The sequence below is a fragment of the Syngnathoides biaculeatus genome, chromosome 7 (assembly GCF_019802595.1).
Source record: "Syngnathoides biaculeatus isolate LvHL_M chromosome 7, ASM1980259v1, whole genome shotgun sequence".
Classification (NCBI taxonomy): Eukaryota; Metazoa; Chordata; class Actinopteri; order Syngnathiformes; family Syngnathidae; genus Syngnathoides; species Syngnathoides biaculeatus.
The window spans coordinates 22,146,384-22,172,526 of NC_084646.1; the positions used below are offsets into that span (position 1 = coordinate 22,146,384).

Genomic DNA, 26,143 nt, shown 5'->3' on the forward strand with positions numbered 1-26,143 from the left:
CCACATTCTTACCAGCGGCTCCATTGTGCCCTTAATTGGACACATTCCTTAGAAATACACTAAACCACGAGTTGCAGACATCAACATGAACCCATCCATCCATTTTCAATAACACTTATCATGGTTAGGGCGCTGGAGCCTATCTGACCTAACTTTGAAAACACCCTGGACTGGTCGCCAGTCAGTCGAACGGCACATATAGAGCCAGACAACGATTCACACTCACAGTCACGCCGTCACTGAGTGGGAACTGACCCCACTCTGCCTGCAAGTAAGGCAAGTCTACCAGTGACTTCAACATGAATTGAATTGCATGCTAAAATGTTGTTTTACGCTCACATTCACAATATTACAAGTTACCCTGTACTCTCTCAGCTGTATTAGTTGCTACTTTTTACTTTTATTGGAGTCACATAATTTTGAAGTAAAAGTAATCTTACTTAAATACAATATTTGGCTACTCCACCCACCTCTGGAGGGGACACCTTTCTAGAATGAGGATGCTTAAAGAGTAAGATGCTATTCATGTGGCACAGCTTGAAGCAGGCATCAGGTGCAAGTGGAGATGGGCCTTGCTCAAAACAAAAAAAAAAAGCAAAGCAAAAATTTCATTTTAATCTAAAATGTGTACATCCTGTTTTTTCTATGCAAAGATTTTTTTATTTCGCCTTATTATGCTCTTCAATATTCCAGATTGCATAATTTATATTAAAAAAAAAATATTCCGGGTCTTGGACCCCCCCCCCTCCCCCAAGTCCGCTGTACAATGCTTTTTTTGTTTTGGTCACTTTTTTCATGCTTTTGGGTGTTGCTTTTCTCTCTACACTGTGCAACACACACAATAAAATTTTTGACCTTTTAAAATAAAAAAAAGAAATACTGTATAATCTAAATATTTCCAATATAATCTAAATATTTAATAATTTATCCCAACAGTGAAAGTCTTGAAAACATATTTAAACAAAACAAAAAAAAAAGTTGAAGAGAATGGTTCAAAAGTTGTTTTTTTTTTTTCATTGTAGATAATTTATTAGAGGGCATTGTAAAGTCAGTATTATTTCTTCTAAATGAGCTGTAATAAACAAATGTATTTTTATTGCCCTTATTCTTAATTCTGTCAACATTTTTTACCCCAGGTTATGAGCTCTTCGCCATCATCAGTCACATGGGAGCATCGACAATGTCCGGGCACTATGTTTGTCACATTAAAAAGGAAGGAAGGTGAGTTGACAAACCCAGCATTCTTTCAAACATACTTGGATTGAGTCATTATTTTTTTCGTTTACAAAACAGACAAATTTGTATTGATGTTGAAAATGTGTGCCAACTAAATGTTTTGTCACTATTCTGCTGCAATGATGGCTTCTTAATTAGGAGACACTTTTATTTCTCAATGTTTAATATCTTAGTCTGATTTCTATAATGGAAGGGGGACTTTATGCATGTATCAAACTCTAAAATTGATATAGAAGACTGCTTCAGTGGCCAAACTGATTTGCCATCTTTATAAAAGGTCAACATGCTACAAATTTATAGTCAGCTAAGTAGTCATTATAGGAGAAACTTTAATGGAGAAACCAGTTCCATCTCTCACAAAAGAACAACAACCAAACAAAATTTGGGAAAGTCAGTTGCTCACCTGATAACCCCACAACTTGCCTTGTATTCTGTTTTCCTTGGCTTTATCATGCAATTAATTTAATGAAACAGTTAAAGGATGTTATGTTGTTACTGCAAATGTTATCCATTTGTCCCACAGTTTAGTTCTTCAGGTATAAAGTAATCTTTTCTGGTCTAATCCTCAGGTAGAATAAAGAATATATGCTCATGAGTAACTGCGTATTATGTGGCTGCACCTAAGTTGTCCTGCAGCCTGGGTTTCAAACGCCAACGCATGAGCATTCCATGATATTTGTTCCAATGGAATTTTGCGTTGTTCACCGGCACTACCCAAACAGACTTCCCTCATGAAAAGCTACACTGCAACGACAAAGTCATAAATATTATTCAAGGTGCTACTGTCGTTGGTTGTATACTTGTAAACACACAATAGAATGCCAAGTTCCATAATATCTCTCTTTCAAAATGGTGATGTGACGTGTCCCTTTTTGTCCAGGTGGGTGATCTACAATGACCACAAAGTGTGTTTATCAGAAAGGCCTCCAAAGGACTTGGGCTACATCTACTTTTACCATCGACTGTCAAGCAGTTAAAGTTCGCGCCCCCACCCCCAGCCAACCAACACCCACCTGGGAGAACGGCTCCCAACAGTAGCGACAACCTCGCCTGTTAACCTGCCTTAACCACGAGGCCCAGTGACGAGCAGCTGTGTTCACAAAGGGAAAGCGACATGCTCTTTTTGTCTTTTTCGTTATGATGAGTCGAATGTGTTTGTTGTTGTCGTCGTCGTCATCGTCTACAGTCGGGACAGCGGGACGTGTGCAATGGCTGGCGTACTCTACACCCAAAGAAGTGCATATCTCATCTCATATCTCACTGGTACCCGTTTGATGCCTTTGCAAAACGTGTCAGTATTTTCTAAAAGGTACATTTTGTAAATGTATTGCAGTTATATCAAGGTACTGCCGGTGCTTGACACCTGTCAAAAATGTGCAATTAGCATAACTTTTTGCAGTTGCATAGTAGCTCAAATATGGCGCAATTGAATTTGCCAGTTTGTCACTTTTAGCAACCAAAACTTTTTTTGTTTTCAAAATTAAAGTATTTTCCTCACTGAAAGCACTCCCCCCCCCTTCAAACAATAATATTTTGCAGCCCATGCCCAAGAAAAAACTACACAGACGTGAATGTGATTGTGATGTAAATGTCAACCACATTACTGCTGTGAATCTGTGAGAGAACATCTCAATGATATTGAGGTCCTTGCTACTATTCGTTGGGTATTTTATTACAGAAATCCAATGTCTCAGCAGTAAAAAAAAAAAAAAAAATGTTTTATTTTAGGTGCAACTAATTTTTATTTAGTCCATCTATGCATTTATGTCCATGTTCATGTCTAAAGCAATATACACTACAAGCAAAGCTACTGCATTGTACAGATTTGCTCTGAATGTGTAAACTAAAAAAACAAAAACAACTCAGAACAGATTTTTCTTGTAACATTAAATCTGAAAATCATTAGGTAATTGACCCTCCCCTCCCAAAAGTTTGTCATTACATATCAGTGCCTCAAGATAGCAGCAAAGCATAACTCACGCCAAAGGAAACTCCTCAACTGACTTTGAAATCCTTTGGTAAATGTTGAACTCTGGTTATGTGGTAATTCACTGTACATGTACCGTATTTCGGTAAATGGTGGCTACAAGATGTCATATCCCGAATATTCACCCGGTGCATCCATCTAGGTAAATAAACATTTCAAATACACAATTCCTTTGTTTACCTCAAAGAAACAAAAATCAGAGCAGGCAGCTGTAAATACCTACAGTAGTAGTCACACATGGCATCTGTAAAGCTGAAGTTTAAAGGGAAAGCAAGCGAAGCAATGTGTTGGGAGGTAAATGTTCCAATTCCGCCTGGTGGTGGTTCAATTCATCTTTGGAGGCCGCATTAAAACCAAAATGGAGGCGCAACGATGTCTGGTCAGGGTTTTTCAATTTTGCAGCAAATATTGCGCTGACGTATGTCATCACGTGTCTGTGGGATGTCGTGCTGTTGTAAAATAAAACTTGTCTTCTCACGCTAAACACGAGAGCTCCCTATAGTTGCGTAAATAATAATAATAAAAATTCTGGGTAAGTGCGTTAAAGTACTTCCCTTCAGGGGAGTTCTGCTGATTTTAGCCTGCACTCATATTCAGGACTTGAGATTCATATTTCCAAAGTGGAAATAGACACCAACATATCGCAAAACCGGTTAGTGTAGTATCTCAGGTTTCGGATGTGTCTCTCCTTGAGGGCCAGTGTAATAATATTTCAGCAACGCCGTGCCTACAAGGTCCTCAAGCTGGTTTCAGTGCAGTATATCTCAAATTCCCGAGGCAGTGAGGAAATGATCAAACATCTCTATGCAAGTCCTGGCTGGCTTTTTGCATCCGCCGTGTCAAACGGGAGCTTCTCGTGTGATGAGTGGCCGCCTGGTAAAATCATCTCAACGGTGTCGAGTGGTGTACGTCATGTAGATCAGTTAATCTCCAATACTATCGTGCGTGTATGTTTCGTTTGCGCTTTTCCCTTTCAGCTGTTGTTCAAGATGTGGTTCAATCAGTCGCCACTATTAGCATGTGCACTAAATGTTGACATGTTAGTTATTTGGATTGCAAGATTGTACTTTTGCTGGGCTTTATTTTTATGTAACTCACATGTTCAAGCGGTTCTTTGTTGCCTTTGTGGAAACAGATTTTGTGCAACTGATTTTAGTTTTGCCTTACGGTGACTTTTGAAATGTATGCGTTCATTCAAATATGGCTTGGCCGTATATGACTAGAAACGTGTGGACTAGAAACGTGCAGGTATGCTCGCTGGCCCTGTTTACTTCTAATATTTGGGTAATTTAATAAACAACCTTTTGTCCAATCTTGCCTTTTGTTACTGAGTCTTTTGGAAAAAGTAATCGTAATTGTTTATGGCGGAAAAAAACGTGACTCAGATCTCTGTCAATGCAAATGGTTTCAAACCAACTAAAGGGTAATTAAAATTTAAGAATTGTATCTGGGATCCGCGAACCTTGTGAGGGCAAGCAGCTTGGAAAATGGAATGGGAAAACAATATATATGGATGTATGAAAAATAAAATCACATTGCATAGTTGTATATAGGTACATAGAGTGGTAGAAAATGTATACATATACATTTCGGTATGATATTCGATGTCTTATGTTACACATTTATATTTATTACGGTAATGTGCGCTACCAACCTGAAGTCTGACCTCCTCATGGGAGATTTCCATTTTACAATCGTTAGTATAGCATATTTGTTGCTGGTGCACCAAACATCAGAAACGACTGCCCGTAACTTTGTTTTAACTTAAACTAAGACAAAGAATGTCGACTACAATAGCTAGTTGTGCAGCCGCCATTAAAAGAAATGTGCCTTATCTCACTCCTGCCAATGACCCGGAAGTAGCGCCGCAGTCTGAAAAAATGATAGCTTGCATCAGTGGCTTCACGTGGGTATCAAAACAACGTGAGCTCAAACTACGCAATAGAAGCGTCATGGGCACATTAAAAAATAAAATAAAAAAAAAAACAGGAGAGCGCACACAAATGAAATGCTCGTTTTTTAAAAAACGTGCCCATGATGCTCGTTTCTACGTCGTTTGAGCTCACGTTGTGATATCCTTTGGATGCCGAAGCAAAGCTGCTCCAGATTGTTAGTCGAATGGAGGGCGAGAGGGTGCGCTGCTGAACCAAAACTCTTGGGATTCATAACATATTTCCTGACAAACGCCATGGATGGCACAGAGGATGACATGCTGTGGGAGAAAGATGGGATGTTCATAATGCAATGCAGGAGGCACCGGAACTGGACCAAGTCATCAATGATGAGTTCGACAGTGATGCACCAAAGGTAGCTACGATGGATATTTTTCACATTGGAGATGAATCAAATGCTTCTTTTGAAGTCTTGGCCAAGGATGTGCAATGTAGAGGATAAACTGCACTATGCACAAATATCTAATGCAAAAAAATTTGAAGTTACCTAATACTATAATCATAATTTATTGACATTGGACTGAGACAGACATTTTCAAAACTAAATTTTCATATAATAATCATCATTTTATTTCATCATGATGTATTGTTATAATCTAGCGTAATTTACAGCGGTATCTATTGGCAATCCATTAATGAAAGCTAGCAATAGATGACCCATATCTTACTAAAGCATGGGGAGGGGAAAAGTTTTCAACTTCAAGATAACGCGCTACCACGGGAGAAAATGACCGTACACATTTAGATACATGGATAGACTAGTCTCATGTTAGAACTTAGATCAAGTAAAAGTAAATCACAATCTCATTATAGTCAAAGTAAATCATACTCATTATAGTTAAATACTGAAACATTACCTGCGTTATGTCCCAGACATGTTTTCAGTATAACTGAATTTCCTTTGACATGGCTCATAATGTTGATGACTTTCGACGTAAATCCGCTCGCAGTACGTGAAGCAGCTTTTGGCGTCACTTCCGAACATGCTCAATACGGTTAACTTGCATTACCTGTTTCCGGTGATTACTGATTGTTTAGCATCAGGCTTTTGTTAACTGGTTCTTAAATTAATGTCAAGACCAATGTTCCCTCTAATTTTTTACGTGTCTGAGCAAACACACTAAGACCTTGAGCGCCCCCTTTGACTACTGTGAGCAACATGAGACGTGTGCATTGTGGTCAGATGAGTGTCATCCATTGAAGCTACATGGCTCAATCATAGATTCACATTACAGCATTTACATTCCCATCAGAATATTTTTTCACAACATTTTTGTGTTTTTGCAAACTTACAATGAAAATGTCAACAAACAAAAATATACACTAAACCAAGCCATTTCTGAACTATAAATTTGAATTAGAATTTTTTTTTTAACCCACAATGATATCCCCGTCTGTTTTTCTTGGTGTAAAACTGAATTAATGCTCGCAGAATATCATTAGCAATGCATGTTGAAAGATGAATGATGCTCCCAAACAGTTTTAAGGTTCATGTTATGTTGCCTCCAAAAATTAAAATACAGAATTAGCTATTTATGCACTGTATTGTCTGTGCTTGCATCCTCAATCAGGCTGTGCCAAGGTGTAATTTTAACATTATACACCATCTCATTCTGTACTTTCTACTTTGGCTTCAGACCAGACCTTTTTTTTTCCTCAAAAAAGAGAAAATCTCATCCAGTTTCACCACTTTTTCTTCTATTATTCACGTACCCTGGCATTCATTAAAGCAACAGGACTTATTATTATTATTATTTTTAACTTTTAACATTATTATCGAGAGTAAACACAAACAGACTTTCTAACTCTCTTTGCTCTATGTTGCCCAGACTGTGTCGCTAACTAAAACGCTGGTGGGTGGACGGTGCTTATAATTATGGATGTACCCCTTTAAGAGCCAGAGGTGGGCGGAGTCAGGTAAGCTCGCAGGAGACCAATTGCTTCCATGTAAAAAAAAAAAAAAAAAAAGTCAGGCTGTGGTTCACTGCGCTGGATTGATTTTCATATGTGCTGAGAATGTCTATGTATTTCTATTTGTAACTAATTTTACGTGAGTGATTTTTCATGCTCAACTGTGCAGATTTGCGAGTGTGAAGGCACACGGGCGCAATTGCGCCCGTCAAATCACAATGGCTGGTTAAATAGTTTATTTATTTAAGATTGCAATACGTGTTATCAACAGTATTGACAAAAGTCATACCATCATTGAGCATTTATTTTAATTGGTTGAGGGATTCTGTTCTGACAATCACAGGGACCAGGACAAGACGTGTCCTGTGGCCTGTCCCGAGATTATATTACCGCTACATCAGCACATGTACAATGATTATTATTAATGATTGTTGTACGGACAATTTTTTGAAAATACAATACAGGTACAGATCTAACAAAATATAAATTCAGATCATTCCTAATATTTTGAGCATATGGGTAGTAGCAAATTGGTATTGCGCAAATGTAGAAGGGTTTTCCTGATTTCTTTTTTTTGTACAAATGTACACTTACAGGTAAACATTTATGTTTAACTCAATGTTTCTGTATTTGTGTGCACACAAGTTACTGATCTGCAACTAGGAGCAGAATGGCAAAATAGACGTTTGATCCATGACTATACCCAAAGTTGTTCATTTTGATGCCTTTGTGTTCCTCTTCCAGTCTGATGGCAACTTCATTGCAACTCTACCACGGATGGCTTTTTTTGTTGTTGTTGTTGTTGTTCAGTCTTCTCCTGATTTAACTGAGGCAAGGGAGGCCTGCAGTTCTATAGAAGTTGTCCAGAGTTTCTTTGTGACCTCCGGGATGAGTCATCATTGTCCTCTTGGGGTGATTTTGGTAGACCGGCCACTCCTGGGAGGGTTCACTGCTGTTCCATGTTTCTCCATTTTAGAATAAATACTCTCACTGTGGTTTGCAGGAATCTTCAAGCATTACAAATAGCATCCTAAGCCTGATAAATGTTAATGGCTTGATTTCTCACGAGTTCTTGAGTTTCTTTGGCTGACATAATTGAATCAATTTAGTTCTATGTAGTGATTTCTTGATTGAACAGCTCTGGTCTTAATCAGTGAAAATTAACTTTAAAAAATGGGATTAGCCACAGTTCATGATTTATGTAAGGAGGGGGTCTTCCTTTTTCTACATAGACAATTTAGGTTTGATTATGGTTTGCCCTTTACAAATAAATTACCATTTAAAAGCAGCATTTTATGTTAACTTGGGTTTTGTTTGTGTGATATTTACATTTGTTTGATGATATTGGACATAGTGAGGAAACTGCAAAAATATAACAATTTGAGAAGGGCCCCAATCCTTTTACGTACGTCCTGGAGAACTGCAGTCTGATGTCCATTTTGATTTCATCAGGAAAGAATGCAATTAGGACGTCAAAGACAATTTACAAAATATGGTTAGGGTGCTCCAAGTACAGAAGCAGCACTACTACGTCACTTGAGTTCTCACTGAAACGACGACATGGAGGATTCTACTTCTAGATCCAGATACAAAGTGCAGTCCAATATGAAACTGGTGAAGTGAGCGATGCAAATGATAATTTTTTTCTGTAATAGGCACATACAGCCTTTTCTTCTTGAACAACACAAAGACATATGCACAGAATTTGTATGTATTACAACTTTATTTTCTTTTGAAAAGATTACTTTCATCTTGTTCATTTTAAAGGTTCTAATGCGTTCATTATGATTATACAGGGTAATATGCATTATAGTGTCCAACTACATGAATTGATGTATACTGTATAAAGTGTATTTTTTCAATGTTGTCCCACGAAAATATCACTTGCCTCATACGTGGCTAAACAAAAGCGCAAAATAGCTTTTGTACACTTGTATGTAGACAAAAATACTGATAACTCTGATAAATCCCAACCATTTATGCACTTTGCCAACATTGAAATGAGTGTAAGAACTTAACAGGTCACAGAAAATGACGAGGCACATTTTTAGATTTCTTTTGATGATCATCAGGCAAGAAGATGATTTTTAAAATAAATTGAGCCAAGGTTTTGAATTCAGTGACTTAATTCATCATGTGGATGAAAAGGACAGGGAATGTTATTTTTAAGAGCATAATTTACTTATGCTGTACTGTGAGTTTTTGCAAAAATATCATTGCACATTCAACGGCAAAGAAAGGACTAAAAAGTCTCTTGTTTAATTTTTGTCAGATGAAGGAGTAATTTGGGCTGCACCTTATCTTCATGCAAGTTAAAGTTTGTGCTGTATTACAGCAACATGACTTTTCCCATGTAAAAATGTAAAAAAATTTTTTTTTTATTTTATTATTTTTTTAAATCAAATTGCATTTTTTTTCACTTTTACTTTGCTCACAATAAAGCATTCTTTTCTCTGTACTATTCAGCCATTGTAATTGGAGGACTTTGTTGTACAATACTTTTTTCTACAAGTTATTTTTCTCTCGAATAAAATGTTTATTTTTCATTCATTTTTCATTTCATCATAACATAGCAAATTAATCCAAAAATGATAGATTTTCCCAATATGTCAACATAGTCAAAAAAATCTCATTATTACTAGCTTTTTCTTTCAAAAGTATGACTTTATTCCCATAAAATTAAGATTTAAGTCCATTCCTGATTTATGGCCAGTCTAACTAAATTCCCCCAACCAATGAAATGGATTCATATGTAAGTCAAACTTTTTGAGCAATATTACGAATGCATTCTTACAGGATATCAATCATAATTTTCAGATGATTGAACTTTCTTCGTGCAAGTCTACGGCTTTATTCTTGTCTTGTCACTTTTATATTCAGTTTTGGCCCAATACTGCGTCACACATTTCATGATCTTGATACCATTAGAAGTATTGTAATACAATACAATCCTGTAAATATGAAATAATGGTCATCCCAGTATTTCTGTCACAAAATTCTTGCACTCATTAAGTGTTTATGACACAGCAAATAAGTGAATTTGATGGATTTACTGATCAAATAATGATGATTAATGGCAACAAGGAGAACATTCGTGGAACTGTCTCATTCCAATAGTTGGGTTATTAAAAAATGTTATCAGTAGTTTTGCACACGTCAGAATTTGAAAATTCCTAGCAATATCGCTGCGTTGTAGTAACTTACTAGTGAGCTTCATAGTTTGTGTTTTAATCTATGTCTGCCTCACGCAGTTGCTCGTAACCAAAGCATTTTACAGAATATAGATCTATGTATATGCAATGTTTTCCCTTCTAGGATGAAGCTTTTAATTGCAAACACATTACAATGAAATGCAATATTGTATGTTATGATACGCAAGTGTGAATAAAAGAAAGCAGTTCCTCGTTATTCATGCATACGAACTCAATGTAAAGGATCTGGCATGCGATCAAGCTGGTTTTGTTCCTCAGGAGCATGCGTTATGATATTCACCTGAGAGGTTTCAACAAGTCACTTCTACCGACACTCGATGCAATGCAGTTGCGTTAAAAAAATAACTTCTTCATTTCAAGCAAGCCTCCATCACACAAAAAAAAAAATATTAAATTTTTGAAGGAGACATCGTATCAGTTTGGATCCAGAGCTGAAAAACAACATGTGTGTAAATGACTATTGCGTATATCTATGAAAACAAAAAGAAAAATGCATGGAGGCTTGTTGTATTGGTCCCGCTGAGGCTTAGCCTCTGTGTGGCTACCTTTGCAAAGTCACCATGTAGGACAGTGTGGGGGTTGGGTGGGGCTGCTGAAAGCAAACAGATGTGTTGGCCAGCTGTGGCACACACAGGCACAAAATGACTCATCCAAAGCCATTTCTATCTGGCCACGTTTAAGTATCACACTGAAATAACAAGGACAATAATAGGGGGGAGGCGGGGGAGCAGTTACACATGGTTTAGGGACACCATCAAACTCTTTCTGCTGGTCTCACAGACTATTTCCACGATGCCTTGTATTGGCCGGAGCTGCATGGGCATACAGAAGGGCCTCAGTTTATAAATCACAGCTTAACGCAGTAGTAAAGTCATAATTACAGTAAATCTATGAAAACACTTGCCCTGCCATAAATAAAAATGCCCAATGAAAAACTTGAAGTAAAGCGTTAACTGTGTGTTGTTCATAACCTCAAAGTGACATGTCGGGACCGTCGTAAACGTAAAAATGATGTGACCATAAATATTAGAACCCATCCCAGGTCAGTTCAACTTTTTTTTTTTGCCATTTTTTTTCCATATCTGATCCAAGTATCACCTTTCATACTGTATGTGGATGTTAATCAGATATGCAGAGGAGCGGTGATATAAATCTGGCGTTTTAGATGGAAACAAGGCCAAAAACAAGAGTACGGCATTACACAACGTCTCACTACAAGGTACAGATCGTGTCGCGTGTATCTTCAGATTTGTCTTTATCAGCTGTTTTTGTCTCACATCTTCAGATTTGGCTTTATCGGCTGTTTTTGTCTCAAACAATGCTTTCCTAATGAAATCCTTGTCCTTATTCAAACTGTGACCACACAGCCGCACGACTGGAAAGATGAATGGCTCAAGCGCTCGGCTCTGGCTTCTCCTGATAGCATTCTCAGCAAGTTTATTTATTTTTTTTTAACATAAAACATGACCTTTTGCATAGGATCAGAAACAAACAGCACCCCTCCCACGCTCACCCCATCCCTCAGCCTGGCAGGGCTGTGGCCATGCTGAGCTAAATGTTAAGCAAAGCAGATGAGCTATCATTTACTCCATTCTACTGAAATGGAAAGGTTGTTGCTGATTTGGCAGAGTGACTTTTAGACAATGGCTCTGTAGAAGACATGAACAACAACTTTTTCAGGTATTTGACTTTTCTGGCTTCTTACAATCATTTATTTGTGGCCGAACTCTTACTTCCACCAAGTAGAACAGTGTGATTTGATATATAAACATCTACATTTCCTCTGTAAAATCTTTTTATCCTACCATATCCAAACCTTAACCTGAACTGCACTGCTTGTTGAAAACGTCGGCGACGATAGATCCCGATTAAAACATGAACGTGATGTACTGGCGAAAAATCATCATTCAAATGATGATGCCTGCTGATAGAGGCCTATTTGAAGGTTTAAAAGATTTAACACAGTACAAAGGGATGTTTTTCTTCTCCAAATATGTTGCCCAGCTGCAAAAAAAAAAAGTTCTCAGGACCATTAACTTAGAGCGAACAAAGATTTTAAAATAAGTCAAACTGAGTGAGTCAAATGAGAAAACAACAACAAATTAATGGCTCAGAAAGTTTTCAAGCTTGGAAGATGGCAGTAAATTTAAAAAAAAAAAAGTGAAACAAGTCTGGTAATATAATTTGTAGGATGCAATGGCTTTGTGTTTTTGTGGTGCCATAAAAATAGTATCAATAATAAATCTTGTTGGCATGCTTTTGAGTAAGGCTTACACAACCTGGCTTGCACATTCCACTCGGATGGAGGAGGTTACTGGTTTGTTTCAAGTGCAAAATTGAAACTTTTGAAAAGTTATGCGGGAGCGTTATTCCAAGCCAGGAACAGCGACGTGAACTTCAGGTTCTGCGGTGCAGTCGTTTTTGTTTGCCCGCTCATTCCGTCGTTTGTCTTTCTGAGTATTTGAGTTTGGAAAGGTTTGTTTTTGCAAAGCGTCAGCACTTGTGTGCCGCCAGCAAATTGAACGTGACGTTCCCTCTGCCAGATCTCTCCTGGTTCAACCTCTGCTCCAATGAGTGAGCCCGTTTTTAATTGATGTATTCTCTAAGGCGTTGCTCGTACAATCTTCACTTGTCCTTGTGCTCTTCGGGATTCCTACAAATTGAGTGCAAATCTCTCACAAAGCAGTCACTTGGAAGAACTTGTCCTCAGAATTGCTCCAAGGTAACTGGGGTGGACGACGTGCATAAAAAGGGAAAAAAAAAAAGAAATCTAATCTCTCCAGCATGGCCTCCGAAGCATCCTGATGTGTCCACTTTGGGCTTTCAGCTACTGGCTAGAAGAAAGAGGAGGAAATCTGCTCGACCCTACGCTATTATAACTCATATGTCTAAGTTAAAGGCTCGCATGAGAAGATCCAGATCACCGATGTTTGCAGCCTGAAAGAGCTCAGGCTGGTCCATCATGGACAAAGCTATCCTGAGAGCGGCCCAAATGTTTCCAGACATGACTTGGTGGGACTGCTGCCGACTCTGGCTTTTCCGCTGAAGGCTGAGGGCCGTCAGGAAGTTGCTGGCCGCCTCTCTGGGGAAACGAGCACAAACGCTCACGTTTAATTGGGCTGCCTCATTATGATAAAACACACTGAGAACCTCAAAGGTTAAACACAAACCCTTCTTTAATGTTGGCTGTTTGGATTTTTTAAAAAACTTTTCACACATAGGCTTGATGTTGATAATGGTTATGAACACCCTCAAGTCCCATTTTAGTCTGTGCCCAAGAAAATGGATATTCATAACTTCGACATGCTTTATTTAAACTTTGCAAACTTTTCTGACCCAACCCGTTTAAAGACTCATAATGGAGAATCATTTGGAACTGGAATCGCTCAAATTCGAATAATCCCCAACACTAGAGATGACATACTTGGCTTTCCCATTGGTTCCACATACCACCTACGCCGCCGCCTTCTTGATCGATTTTGCAGTCTATAATTAAATCATCTAGTCATGTAGGTCCATTTGTTCTAGCAAACACTGTTCCATCCATCCATTTTGTGAGCTGCTTATCCTCACAAGGGTCACGGGAGTGCTGAAGCCTATCCCAGCTATCATCAGGTAGGAGGTAGAGTAGACCCTGAACTGGTTGCCGGCCAATCGCAGGGCACATAGAAACAATCAACCAATCACACCCAGGGGCAATTTAGAGTCTCCAATAAATGCCTGTTTATGGGATGTGAGTGGAAACTGCAGTAGCCGGAGAAAACTCACGCGAACATGCAAACTCCGCACAGGTGGGACCGGGATTTGAACCCCAGTACTCAGAAATGTGAGGTCACTGTGGTGGCAGACATGTTGTGGAACAAAAGTAAAAAAATCCTGTGGTGATCTAGCCAATACCAGCAGTGGCGACACCTCCAATTTGAAGGACAACTGCAGAACACTTTCAAAACAATGCACATGGGTTGCACTCCAATATAAAGACAAACTGTGTGCAGAATAGCCACAGTGATGTCAGCACAGTCACCACCCACGCGGGTATAAAGAAGCCTGTGAAAGTGTGGTCACATTTCATTGGTTCTGTAAAAGTTGTGTGGCGGTGATGATGACTTGCATATCGCGCTATAGATTCAACTTTGTCACACTCAAACCTTTTTCGTAATTCCCCCTCCCCCACCTTAAGCAATTGCACTCGCTCACCTGTGTGCTCCGAGGTTAATGCAGCTTATTCCCAGGTTGTAGCGGGACCTGATAAATCCCGGCTGCAGCTCCAAAGCTCGCGTGTATGCCTCCACCGCCTCCTCGCTCCGGTCTCCGTTTGCCAGCGTGGCCCCTAGCCGGTTCCACAGCAAGTAATCCTGGGTGAAACATTGATTTTTTAAGTCCTTAGATCTGAATTATATGTTTTGCGAAAAAAACAAGCACCTCAATTTTTGCAGCGAAAAAGTGACAAGAACGTCAACGTCAGCTCATTGCTAAACTAACAAGGGTAATTTAAGGAGAGCTCAGTTGCATCACTCAGGGTGTCCTTGTGCTTGTTTGCCACCTGCAGGCACACACACACACACACACACACGCACACACAAACACACATGCCCACAGAGGTCATGGTCTACGACAAGACAGAGGGCCTTTAACTAAGGTTGAGCATTGCAGTGGGGATATAATTATCGTCCTTTGTGTTCTGAGCTGGTTTTGCAGCAGGCGGCACATATTACCAAGTCAAATGTGGGAGGGCGGGATTTAACAGTGAGTAATGACCATGCTGACCTGGGACATCGTGGAGGAGAACAGATGCTCATTTGCATCAAGGGGATAGAGAGACACCCCAAAAATGTTCTGTATGCCCGGGCATATTGACATTTTCTGTTTTGTGTGAATGAGTGCTGAGCACATCTGCACGAGAGGCCATTAGGGACATTATTCTCAATTAGCTCTCACACTTGCTATTCTAATGATTTCATACACACTACTGAGAGGCTGTCATACACAATACTGAAATGTTTTGGCTCATAAACACTTGTCAAATACTCTCATAAACACGAGTGAAATGTTCTCATACATACGACTGACTCATTTGCACGACTTGCTCACATGAACACAACTCAGTCACTCATGCTCATGAGTGCAAGTCAATCACACAAGATTTTAGATGGAGTGGTACGCGATTGACAGCTGAGAGTTGAGCAGGACGTCGTTGCAGGGCATTCCACCGACAAGGCCACCCACAGCCTTACAGAACAGAAACGGTCTGATATTTAATGATTTGAAAGCTTCATTTTATATAGTAGGGACATTTTTAAAGTCTTTCAAATATATTGAAATAAAAAGAATGGCAGGGTTGTTAACAGCACTCTATGTTGTGGCACTTTTACAGGACATATTTTTACACTACAGGGACTGCGTCATGGAGAGGGGAACCTGTTTACCACATGCGGTAAGTTTTCAAACCGTCATCCGCAGGAGAGACTTTTGATGTGCTTCTGTGTAGCTATTTTGGTTAGCAACAGAGTGGAAATGGACTGAAAGGGGAATGTTCGTATGAAAAACAGCAGGTAAGAACTGATACTCCTCCCTGATTTTTTTTCTTAGCTAGGGCCATTTAAGGGAGACATTTAGTTCTCAGATGGACGACAACTAATTGGGGCAAGCATTTATGAGAGGAATGGGAAATGTTCACACAAGTGCCCCTGCCAATAAATGGAATTTTGTCATTTTAACGCGTCTGACAAACATTCCTGATTAAGTAGAACCTTAGAATACTCCAAGCACATTATTCGTATCACATCTCATGCATCAATCTACAGTCTAGTTTACAGTACGGTTCTGTCTTTCCCCGAGTGGGTGACTACAGTTCATCGGCCTGCTTTACCTCGGGCCGCACTGACAAAGCTGTGTTGAAAGCATCCACTGCCTTGTTGAACTCGCCACTGAGGTTGTAAAGGACCCCGAGGCCCGTCTGCAAGTCTGGGTCAACGGTGTCCGAGTTGTGCTGGACAGCTTCCAGGAAGAGCTCCTTGATGTCGGGTAGCATGGAGCTGGGGACATGGTCACATGGGGATTAATGGGACGCCACCTTGCTGAGTGACACTCGCTGTTGTTTGTCTCTCTTCAAAGGAAGGAAGAAAACAAATGTTCAGGTTTTTCCATGAAGTCATTGGTTCCCCCTCCTCCCCATGAGGTTAGGCATTACATATGCATGGAAGATGGGGGTGAAAGATACAGTGGGTAATTGCAGAGAACAGTTAACCAGCAGGGCTAAAGGAAAGGGGACGGGGTGAGCAGTAGAAAGAATAGAATAAGGAAGATCCTACATGGATTAACGGGAACATCGCAGTAATTGGGATGTACCTGTATCTCTTCACTTTGACTCGGCGATTAATGATTTGATAGAGTTCGTCTTTACCTCGGGAGGAGAATTAAGCTTCTTCTATCTGATGTTCAAGGCTTAAAGCCTCAATTTTAAAGGCTTAAGATAGAAGCGTCTCTTCGTAAAGCAGGGATTGAGAGTGCTTTAGAGAGGACGACGCGGCGGTCAAGATAGTGAAAGCACGCCGGCACCAGCCACGGTTCACAGAGCCGGCCAGTTCTAGTGCTTTGATGCGGTTAATGGAAGTTAGGGTATAACAAATGAGCTTGTTGACCACATGACAATGTACTCTGTTGCTCAGCATTTTTGAGATAAAATACATGTATTTTGGCAAGCTCCTTTGAATGATTTGACAGTTTTACAAGCACACTTTGCTGTCAGGTTTTGCACTGATGACTTTGGAGGAAATGACACTGAAAGTGAGAATTGGGGCCATGATAAATAAGCCAAGTCGGCAACCAGTCCAGAGGTCACCTCGTGTCCCGCATAGATTCTCCAGCTGATTCGTCACCCTAATCAGGACAAGCAATTACACGACTACAGCATGGATTTCTTTTTTTTAAATCTATTTGAACTGAGATGCACATTCGCTTTTGTTATAATCGGGCCAGTAGTGAAAAATGAGTAGCAAAGAGGTGACAAATCAAATTTACCAACCTTCAAGAAGTGAAGAAAAACATATATATCTACGTGACAAAACATTAATAGAGCCATTTTGTCGAATACCTTTCATGCCTGCCGATGTTGGGCGCATGAGACATCCTGCGCTGGGAGTTTGGGGATCCCACAAGATGGTTTTTGCCCTTCAGGAGGTGTTTGTATTTGGGACTGTGTCGCAACCAGCGGAGCAGCGCCTCGCATGCGTCGTAACGCATGCCCGTGTTGGTCAGGCTCACCGCCAAGGCCATGAGGGCTGGGAGGTTGTTGGGGTGGAGCTCCAAGCACCTGAATGAAGACGGGAAGCGGGTGAGGTTGCACGCATTCGCGTGCAGGATTACATTCTGGATGGATTGTCCTTGGATTAGCGTGCATAGAAAGCGTTGTTGTTGTTTACCACTAGGTAACAGATGAATTTTGGATGAACGTCTTGGATTAGTTTAAAGACTATAAGAGGGGCCAAAAACAAGATCTAGCAAGATAAACTCATGTGCCAAACACTTAATCTCTCTTAATCTTAAAGTGAATTATTTCACCCTGCGTATTGAAAGTGACAGTTACATAAAGTCGGAACAGTCAAATCCACTGCGACCAAATGACGCTGTTCTTTGTTCATAACACCCAATCACATACACCATCTTTGAAGTCCAAAGCAAATGTTAAGATTTTATTTAAAGGTATCCTGACAGCAAAAGAAACAGTGGCATGCATCCTATTCAAAGTGTTGCCAGTACAGCTCCAACAGGACGAAAGCCAGGTAGACATCCAATCTGACTTGAAAACATTGTGCACACAGATGGCAGCTGTTACATAACAACGCCGTGTAGACTCAAGCGCCTCATACTTGACTGGTGACTGTCTGGAGGATTAAGTGCAGAAATGTTCTCTCCAATAATAACATGTACTTGGAAAAGCAATTATTATTATTTATTTTTTATACATTCAATTTCACAGAACAGTCTAGATTGAATGAAAGACTTGGAATTGTCGTCTGGTTGATGTCTGTGGTTTGGAGCAATATAAAAGCAATTTCTGCTTACAAAATGGCGGTTTAAATTGCCTTGTTTGTACTTTGCTTGTGTGGATGAGGTCACTTTTTTATGGTTGGGGAACAGGAAAAATAGAGAGTCCATTCACAGTAAGACGCCAAAAGGGTGCCACATTTCCAGTGTTCTTTTTAATCATTTTGAAACTTTCTTTGGTATGTTTAAAGATTCTTTTGGAAATATCAAAGTGTCTATCGTATACCATCCATGAGAATTATATTATTTCCCCAATAATTGTAAAATATAATTTTGCTTTCTAATTGAACTGTATTTCTCGACATTGTGGCCATCCTCCTAATGGGTGCGTCATCCATGCAAAAAAAAAAAAAAAAACATCTTTCCTCAAAAAGATTCCTCCCTTTTGCACATCATCAATGTAGCTGTAATCATGACTGCTCATGGATGCTATTATCTGCACTTGGACAACGTCACAGAGATAACAAAGATTAAACTGTGAAGTCGTATCATTGAAGCGCTTGTGTTATGTGCAGACTACCAGCTTTCCCCTACTATGTGATTTCAATGTCAATTTAGCACTCCAAAACAGCAACTTAGAAAGCAACAACTTATTTTGTTTTAAATCAGCTTCATGTGACCTGAATTGGAATTCATCCATCCATCCATCCATCCATCCATCCATCATCCATCCATCCATCCATCCATCCATCCATCATCCATCCATCCATCCATCCATCCATCCATCCATCCATCCATCCATCTTCTTAGCCGCTTATCCTCACAAGAGTCGTGGAGAGTGCTGGAGCCTATGCCAGCTGTCAACGGGAAGGAGGAAGGGTACACCCTGAGCTGGTTGCCAGCCAATCGCAGGGCACATGGACACAGACAACAGTTGCAGTCACAATCGCACCTAGGGGCAATTTAGAGTTTCCAATGAATGTTACATGTTTTTGGGATGTGGGAAGAAACCCACGCAGGCATGGGGAGAACATGCAAACTCCACATAGGCGGATCTAGGATCGAACCCGGGACCTCAGAAATGTGAGGCCAACGCTTCCCAGCTGCTCCACCGTGGCCTGAATTGGAATATTGTTAAATAATTCAAAACTGCATTTTTCTCAATTATGGCTTTGCACCTGCAAAAGATGACTTGATGATAGTAACGTAATAGGCCTGACAGTTTATATAAGCTTCTTATACATTGCCCCGCCCCCCCTCCCCCCCACCACTGTATCTCTTAAGTTGTTATCCAATGCATCATTTATTTCTTTACCTCTGGAGGGAGACAATTGCTGCCTGCTCATTCTCATTTTCGGCCTGGGTGGTCCCCAGCACTTGCCAAGCCTGTCGAGAAGCAATAAGGAGGCAGTGTGAGGAGAAGCCAGACATGGGTGTTTTCTTGATTTGTTACCCATCACAATTCGGCATACAGCATCATGTATAGGGTTGTTTGTTTCCTCTTGTCTTTAAAAAGTTGTCTTATCCATTGCCAATCCAACAATCAAATAGCTGGAACCACTTCTATTTTCTCCTCCAATAAAAATAGCACATACTTTATTTTCAATCCTACACTAACCAGCCACCCATTGCTGTTTTATAGCTTTCGTCCTCTCGAGGGTTGTGAATGAGCTGGAGCCCCGAGTCCAGGTGACTTTGGGCGGTAGGCGGTGTACACCCACCCTGCAGTGGTCGACAGCCAATCACAGAGCACATACAAACAAATGAGAATGCGCACGTGAATTATTACCGATGCTGTAAGATGTGTCAATGCTTTTAGAATGCGACCATAATATCGAGAACTTCGCAGCTTCTCTGAGGCAGACATGCAACCCACTATACTACTGTGTGTCATGATCCTGCCGCTCCAGCCCGGGCTGTGCGGGTGCCCTCGCGGTTGCGCTGATTGGGAGGCGCACACCTGCGCCTCATGCGGGCTGATTCGCCTGTGTATTTATATGTCCCCGATGACGACTGGTCCTGGCCAGTTCGCTGAGCTTCATGTCCCGTTCCAGCACTCTCGTATCCCTGATCGACAACCTGTGTGTACCGACCTTCGCCCGTTCTCCGACCAACCTTGTAAGCCTGACTCATTTTATACTTCTGCCTGCCTTGATCGTTCTCCTGTGTACCGACTCCTGCCTGCCCGCTCACCTGTTCTCTTCGCCCGACGTCCCAACTACCGCTGCTGCACCGGACTGCCTGCTCGATCCCCGACCTCGGCATATAATAAACGTTTCTCCCTGAACTACCTTGCATCGTCCGAGTCCTGCATTTGGGTTCTACTCCCGTTCTGATGGGACGCGTCAGAACGAACTGGCCAACACAGGACCCAGCAAGAAGGACCCGGCGTGGCCGGGACCGACGCAAGGTAGACCGTCTGTCGGAGGACCAAGCCTGTCCGATCCGGGTAGGCTCCTTGAGGTCCTCCGCTTCCGTGTCTTACGCTCCGCCAGAGAGGTATGAATACGTCCCGACCACAACGCGTCCGGCTCCTCATATTCTTCTGGACTCTGACTTTTCGGAATATGAGGAGGACCGTGATTTGTATGACCGGCTGCCGGAGTACGACTCCGATTATTCTGATTATGAATCTGCTCGTCCGATCTTTCATCCCAGTCAGTTTGTTTCACCTCCCCGCGTTTCCAGCACCCGAGCGTCTTCTCCCGGTGGGTACAAGTACACCAATCTGTTTGAGGGAACCCGCTTGGCCATCCACCCAGGACCTCCGCGTGGCGGCCAGAGGAGACGCCCCGGCCGGGCGCTCCCTTGTCCCTCCCGCTGCGCGGCAACTAAGACACCGTCCTCCCACTCCTCGCCGGCAACAGCGAAACTGGCAGACCCGCAGCTGGTGGTGAAGCTTCCAGCCCAGAGGGAGGAGGAGCCGCCAAATCACGAGGTGTTCCGCCGCGAAATGCGGGCGGAGATAGAGCAGCAGAGCGCCGAATTGGCAGCTCTCACGGCCCAGGTCCGGCAAGGATTGGTGAACCAACCGAGCTACGCTGACGTCACAACTGCGACGGACTCGCTGCTGACGCAGGTTCACGTGGCAGTTGGAACTGACCCGCTCCCGAGACACGCCCATGTGTCAGTTTTGACTGACTCTCTGCCTACTCTCGTTCACGTTGCCGTGGAAACAGACCCGCCCCCTCGCCAAGCGCACGCTGCAGTGGCAACAGACTCGCCACCTTGCCAAGCGCACGTAGCTGTGGAAACTGACCCGCCTCCTCGCCATTCCCATGTCGAGGTTTTGGCTGTTCCGAGCAGAGCTCACGCGGCAGTTGGAACTGACCCGCTCCCGAGACACGCCCACGTGTCAATTTCGACTGACACTCTGCCGACTCTCGTTCACGTAGCCCTGGAAACGGATTCGCCATCGCGCCACGCTCACGTTGCTGTTTCAACGAATGGACTGCAAGCTCACGTGGCAGTGGGGACTGACGCGATGCCGCCTCACGTTGCTGTCCAGGAGGTGGCGACGTCTCCACAGCCACTTCTCGTCCGTGCCCTGGAGTACCAGTTTGCGACCGCTCTGCGGTCGCTCCCCGTTCTTGCTCTGTCGGCAACCGGTCCGCGGTCGTCCCCTGTTCCTGCGGCGATGGGCACGTCCATATGTTCCCGTCCAGGAGATGGCGATGGTGCCACCACCTTCTCACATTCCTGTCCAAGAGGAGGTGGCACTGGCGTCGCCTTCTCACGTTCCTGTGCAGGAGGAGGCGGTCGTGGTGTCACCGCCTTCTCACGCTGCTGTCCAGGAGGAGGTGGTGATGGCGATGGTGTCGCCGCCTTCTCATGTTCCTGTCCAGGAGGAGCTGGGGAGTTCTGTGGAGCCACCCCGGAGCGGGAGAGACTTCGGGATGGCTCTGGTCCTTCTCTCAATCATCCTCTTCGCTCCTGAGGCCTCCCAGCCGCTTCAGGACCTGGCCTCGTTGGTGACCAATCCACGGCTGCCTCCTGACCAAGCCTTGGTCTCGACCAGTCCCTGGTCGTCTCGCAACCACGGCATGGGAGGTTCTCGTCTGAAGCAGTTGCCTGCCTCGGTCTTGTTCCTGCTTCGCCGTTTGGTTCCTCACAGAGGCCGTCCCCCGAATCGCTCCCTGGGGACCCTGGTGCTTGGCGTTCGGGTCGTCCTCCTGACCTGTCCACCTGGACGCCTTGCATTTGATGGCCTGGATGGCCACCAGACTGGGGTTCGGGGGGGGCATGCCCTCCTCCGGATCCCCCTTCCGCCCACCCCTGCCTTTGTTAATTATTCTGTTTCTTTCGTTTTGGCACGTCTGGGAGCTGTGCCTTTGGGGGGGGGGGTACTGTCATGATCCTTGATCGTTCTCCTGTGTACCGACTCCTGCCTGCCCGCTCACCTGCTCTCTTCGCCCGACGTCCCAACTACCACTGCTGCACCGGACTGCCTGCTCGATCCCCGACCTCGGCATATAATAAACGTTTCTCCTTGAACTACCTTGCATCGTCCGAGTCCTGCATTTGGGTCCTACTCTCGTTCCGATGGGACGTGACACTGTGCTGCCCCAACACATAAATATGAATAATCAGCAGTAGAGCAAGTTCCCCAAATAGGCAGTAGAGGACAGAACAACTAATTTTAAATCCATGTTTAAAACTCTGTTATAATCTCTTTTTTTTTCTTCCTCTTTCTTAAATAAGGAGAGAAATGAGTTCTCAGAGGTCTTCGGAGTGAGGCCACTGAGCAAGCGCCCCAGGTGGAATTTTGGGATCGTATTAGTTCCATACACTGAGGGATTATCCTTCCCCTGCAAAAACTGGCACATTTCTGTATATTCTCGGGGATACCAGAAGCACTTTATGCAAAGGCCTTGCTCTTTCAACCTGCAAAGAGGTCACTCGTGACTAAGAAAAAGGAGGGAAGGGGAATGAAATGAGTGAAGATTCAACTCACAGGTTAAATGGAAATTTTCATCAAGTGTATGAGCAAGTTGGCCCTTTTTGTTACAGTAAACAACTCAAGAAGGCGGAAGAAATTCTAGGCAATCAGCGTTCAGGCCGTCTGCTCTGAGGACAAAATCTGCCTTGCACACCTGGCAATCACTGAGGCATTCTTTTTGGACGGTTTCTCTCAGGACGAGGTGGCGACGATGCAGCTTTCTGCTCGCACTTGCTACACTCAAGTTGACCTGTGCGAGCTTGAAGGCTTCGCGCATTCTGGAAAACTCATCTCAAGTTGTGTTGCTGTGGCCAACCTGCTTGATTACAGGTACTTTACTGGAAAAGCACTTTTAAATGTAATGGATCAAATATTTTCGTCGGTATTTGGCAATGTGGCATTTTTTTTTTTTTGGCCTGGATAACCCAACCTTTAAGAAGAAGAAAATTAACAAGAGTACCCTCCCGTTACAACAGAATAACTGACTGCACGAAATCGAAACTGAGTAGATTAAGACAAGCTCATCATTATTTAGGAGTTAGTCAGTAAAGATAACAAAAAAAGGAGATATGTGACCGGTGGACCTCTGAATTATAAATGAAAGACTGATATTTTTTTCTTTCTACAAATGCACATTGCAAAAGTTATTGTTGATTTTTATAGGGAGATTAACAGATTAATAGCATTTCCATTCGTGACAATGAGAAAAGATGATTTGAGTGTTTTGAGTTACTCATTCATCACGGAACAAATTAAATTTGTATCTCGAGATTTTCAGTTGTGATGGTAGATCCCTCAGTCTGTTACATAACAATTGTAACATTAAAGGTCTACTAACACGTAAAGCATGATTTTGAGTATGTTTATTAAAAAAAAAAAGGCACACGTCATGATGTTGTCGTATATGGAATTTTGCATTTCCCGCTATGAAAATCCTATTGAGGTATTTGTGTTGGAGAAGAACCAGGAAGTGATGGTTTTTGTAGTAGCGATGTCGAGTGTTTATATTGGTTTATGCCTATTGTACCGGCGTGTTACCCAAAATGCTGGCTCGTTAAATTGCTGGATTTTACTCAAACATTCGGGAGGATGGATTCACTCTCTTCGTGAAAAATGGATTGAACAGGTGCAAAGGACGAGAGCTTTGTGGGTTCTAAATGACGGGTAGTTGTGTATAGAGCTATTAAAATAAATAATAGTTGGGGACGACGACGTAATCCTCTCAGAAGTAACAAATGATCCGCATCATATCGGTAATATCCATGTACTTGTCCGATAGCAGTAGGATGAATAAAAAGATCCATCCGTGTCCGAGGCTGGGTGGACTGTGCTGTCACACCGCTGGCAGGGAAGAGAAAGCACCCCCCCCCCCACCCAGCCTCTGGTGTCTGGGCACCCCTAAAGTAGTGACTTCATCCGGGATAGGTCCTCCTAAGTACGCTACATACACAAGTCTTTTTGAATATTTGATCGGGTTCCTTGTCCGTCTGTTGGGGAGTCTGTTGTCCGTTAGAAATTATCTGCATATCGTCTAATACGGGTCCAAACGATAGGGTAATATTGCCCCGGTCATGTCACTTCCTTCTGAGATATTCTCTTCTTCAAACAAGAGCTTCAGTCTCAAAAGGGGGGTCAGAAAAACCCAAAAATCTCTCTTGTTCATCTGCCTTAACAGGTGGCATAAAGTCTTCTCAATGGCGACTGTCCCAGTGTGACATCTGCAAATGACGCTGCAGACACTATGGCTGCCACTGGGATGTTGAGTGAGACTTCCTCAACTTTGCGCATGAATGACACGCTCTCTGCTCATTTTTTCCCCCCGTGTAGACATCGAAGTGAATAACATTATATGTAGTTTTCACAATATTTCACAATGTCAATTTTAAAATATATATATGGATGTCAGTTGAGCTTTCAATAAGAATTAGCCACAAATTGTACAGTATATATTTTTCTGTGCGCGTATCTATGTATAAACTTTGATGAGTGGATTCACCTCTGAATCGTGAGGATCCTGCAAGACTGCCGCTTCAAGCATCAGCACCGCATTTGGCAAGTCTCCTTCTCGAGACTTCTTCAGCCCCTCCTCAAACGCATTAGGCAAGTCCTTATAGGGATTATCTGTGTGGAAGTAGTAACCCTGTCAGCAAAAACAAAAACAACAACAACAGAAAACAAGTTCAGTGGTGACGTCGTCAGTGCCCCTCGGATGCAAAACTGCAGCATAGAGTCGATCGTTAGCGCATCACATAAACCCTGGACTGGGCTCCCCGGGGGTTTTCCGTTCTCTTTAAATGTTAAACTTTGAATTTTCCAACTGTGATTACCCAAGTGTGTTTACGGGTGCCTCTGAGCAAGATGACTTTGAATGAACTTGCTCTGCACTGGGATCAATCAGGAGGCCCGCGAGTCTGCTTCTTAAATCTTCCTCGTACAGGAAGGTCATCTCGTGGGCTCTCCCTTCAAACATAGTCACTTCCCGCTAGATGCTCAGTTGGCCGCTACATCACATCTTCTTCAAACGTACGCCATATTACTTAGTTTGAGCAACATGTCAACCGAATGTCTCAACCTTTATAGGGTACTCATTGAAATATTGAAGATGTTTACCCCACAGACACTGCTTATCTGCAGTACGTACATGACATATTTTACATTAGCATTTTTTTTTTTCAAAATGATGTCAAATTGTGCACTGAGGCCACGGGAAGTGGCACATCACTTAATTGTAAATGCTCAATCCCAACACACTCATTAGCAGTCCTCATTGATTCTGCATTTATTTGTAGTTAACCGTTTATATTGTTGCTGTTGCCTAAGAAACCACCCAGGTGGTCAGACAGTACAGTGCCACTGTCTTCTGTTGAAATTGGAATGAGAGAAGTTAGCTGTTGTCGCACAGATGTGATAATATTAGTTC

The 26,143-nt window shown here is 42.4% G+C and overlaps 2 protein-coding genes and 1 long non-coding RNA gene across 6 annotated transcripts in view; 2 read left to right on the plus strand and 1 right to left on the minus strand.

Annotated features, from left to right (window-relative positions):
* usp13 (ubiquitin specific peptidase 13) overlaps positions 1 to 4,518 on the plus strand; it is a 59,722-nt gene extending 55,204 nt beyond the window's left edge. For all 3 annotated transcript variants that reach the window (XM_061824990.1, XM_061824988.1, XM_061824989.1), the window contains exons 20-21: positions 1,137 to 1,221; positions 2,117 to 4,518. In XM_061824990.1, coding sequence (XP_061680974.1) covers positions 1,137 to 1,221; positions 2,117 to 2,213 — 182 coding nt within the window. In that variant the 3' untranslated portion in view covers positions 2,214 to 4,518. The remainder of the gene's footprint in view (positions 1 to 1,136; positions 1,222 to 2,116) is intronic.
* A 540-nt stretch (positions 4,519 to 5,058) lies between these two features.
* On the plus strand, positions 5,059 to 7,917 carry LOC133503394 (uncharacterized). Its single transcript, XR_009795729.1, has 3 exons — positions 5,059 to 5,530; positions 7,005 to 7,092; positions 7,831 to 7,917. It is a non-coding gene; the product is annotated as an uncharacterized LOC133503394 (long non-coding RNA).
* A 5,229-nt stretch (positions 7,918 to 13,146) lies between these two features.
* Positions 13,147 to 26,143, minus strand: part of pex5la (peroxisomal biogenesis factor 5-like a) — a 126,431-nt gene continuing 113,434 nt past the window's right edge. For both annotated transcript variants that reach the window (XM_061824992.1, XM_061824991.1), the window contains 6 exons: positions 25,220 to 25,363; positions 19,600 to 19,670; positions 17,392 to 17,610; positions 16,168 to 16,333; positions 14,496 to 14,653; positions 13,147 to 13,380 (listed from right to left, as the gene is read on the minus strand). In XM_061824992.1, the coding sequence (XP_061680976.1) occupies positions 13,179 to 13,380; positions 14,496 to 14,653; positions 16,168 to 16,333; positions 17,392 to 17,610; positions 19,600 to 19,670; positions 25,220 to 25,363 (960 nt within the window). In that variant the 3' untranslated portion in view covers positions 13,147 to 13,178. The remainder of the gene's footprint in view (positions 13,381 to 14,495; positions 14,654 to 16,167; positions 16,334 to 17,391; positions 17,611 to 19,599; positions 19,671 to 25,219; positions 25,364 to 26,143) is intronic.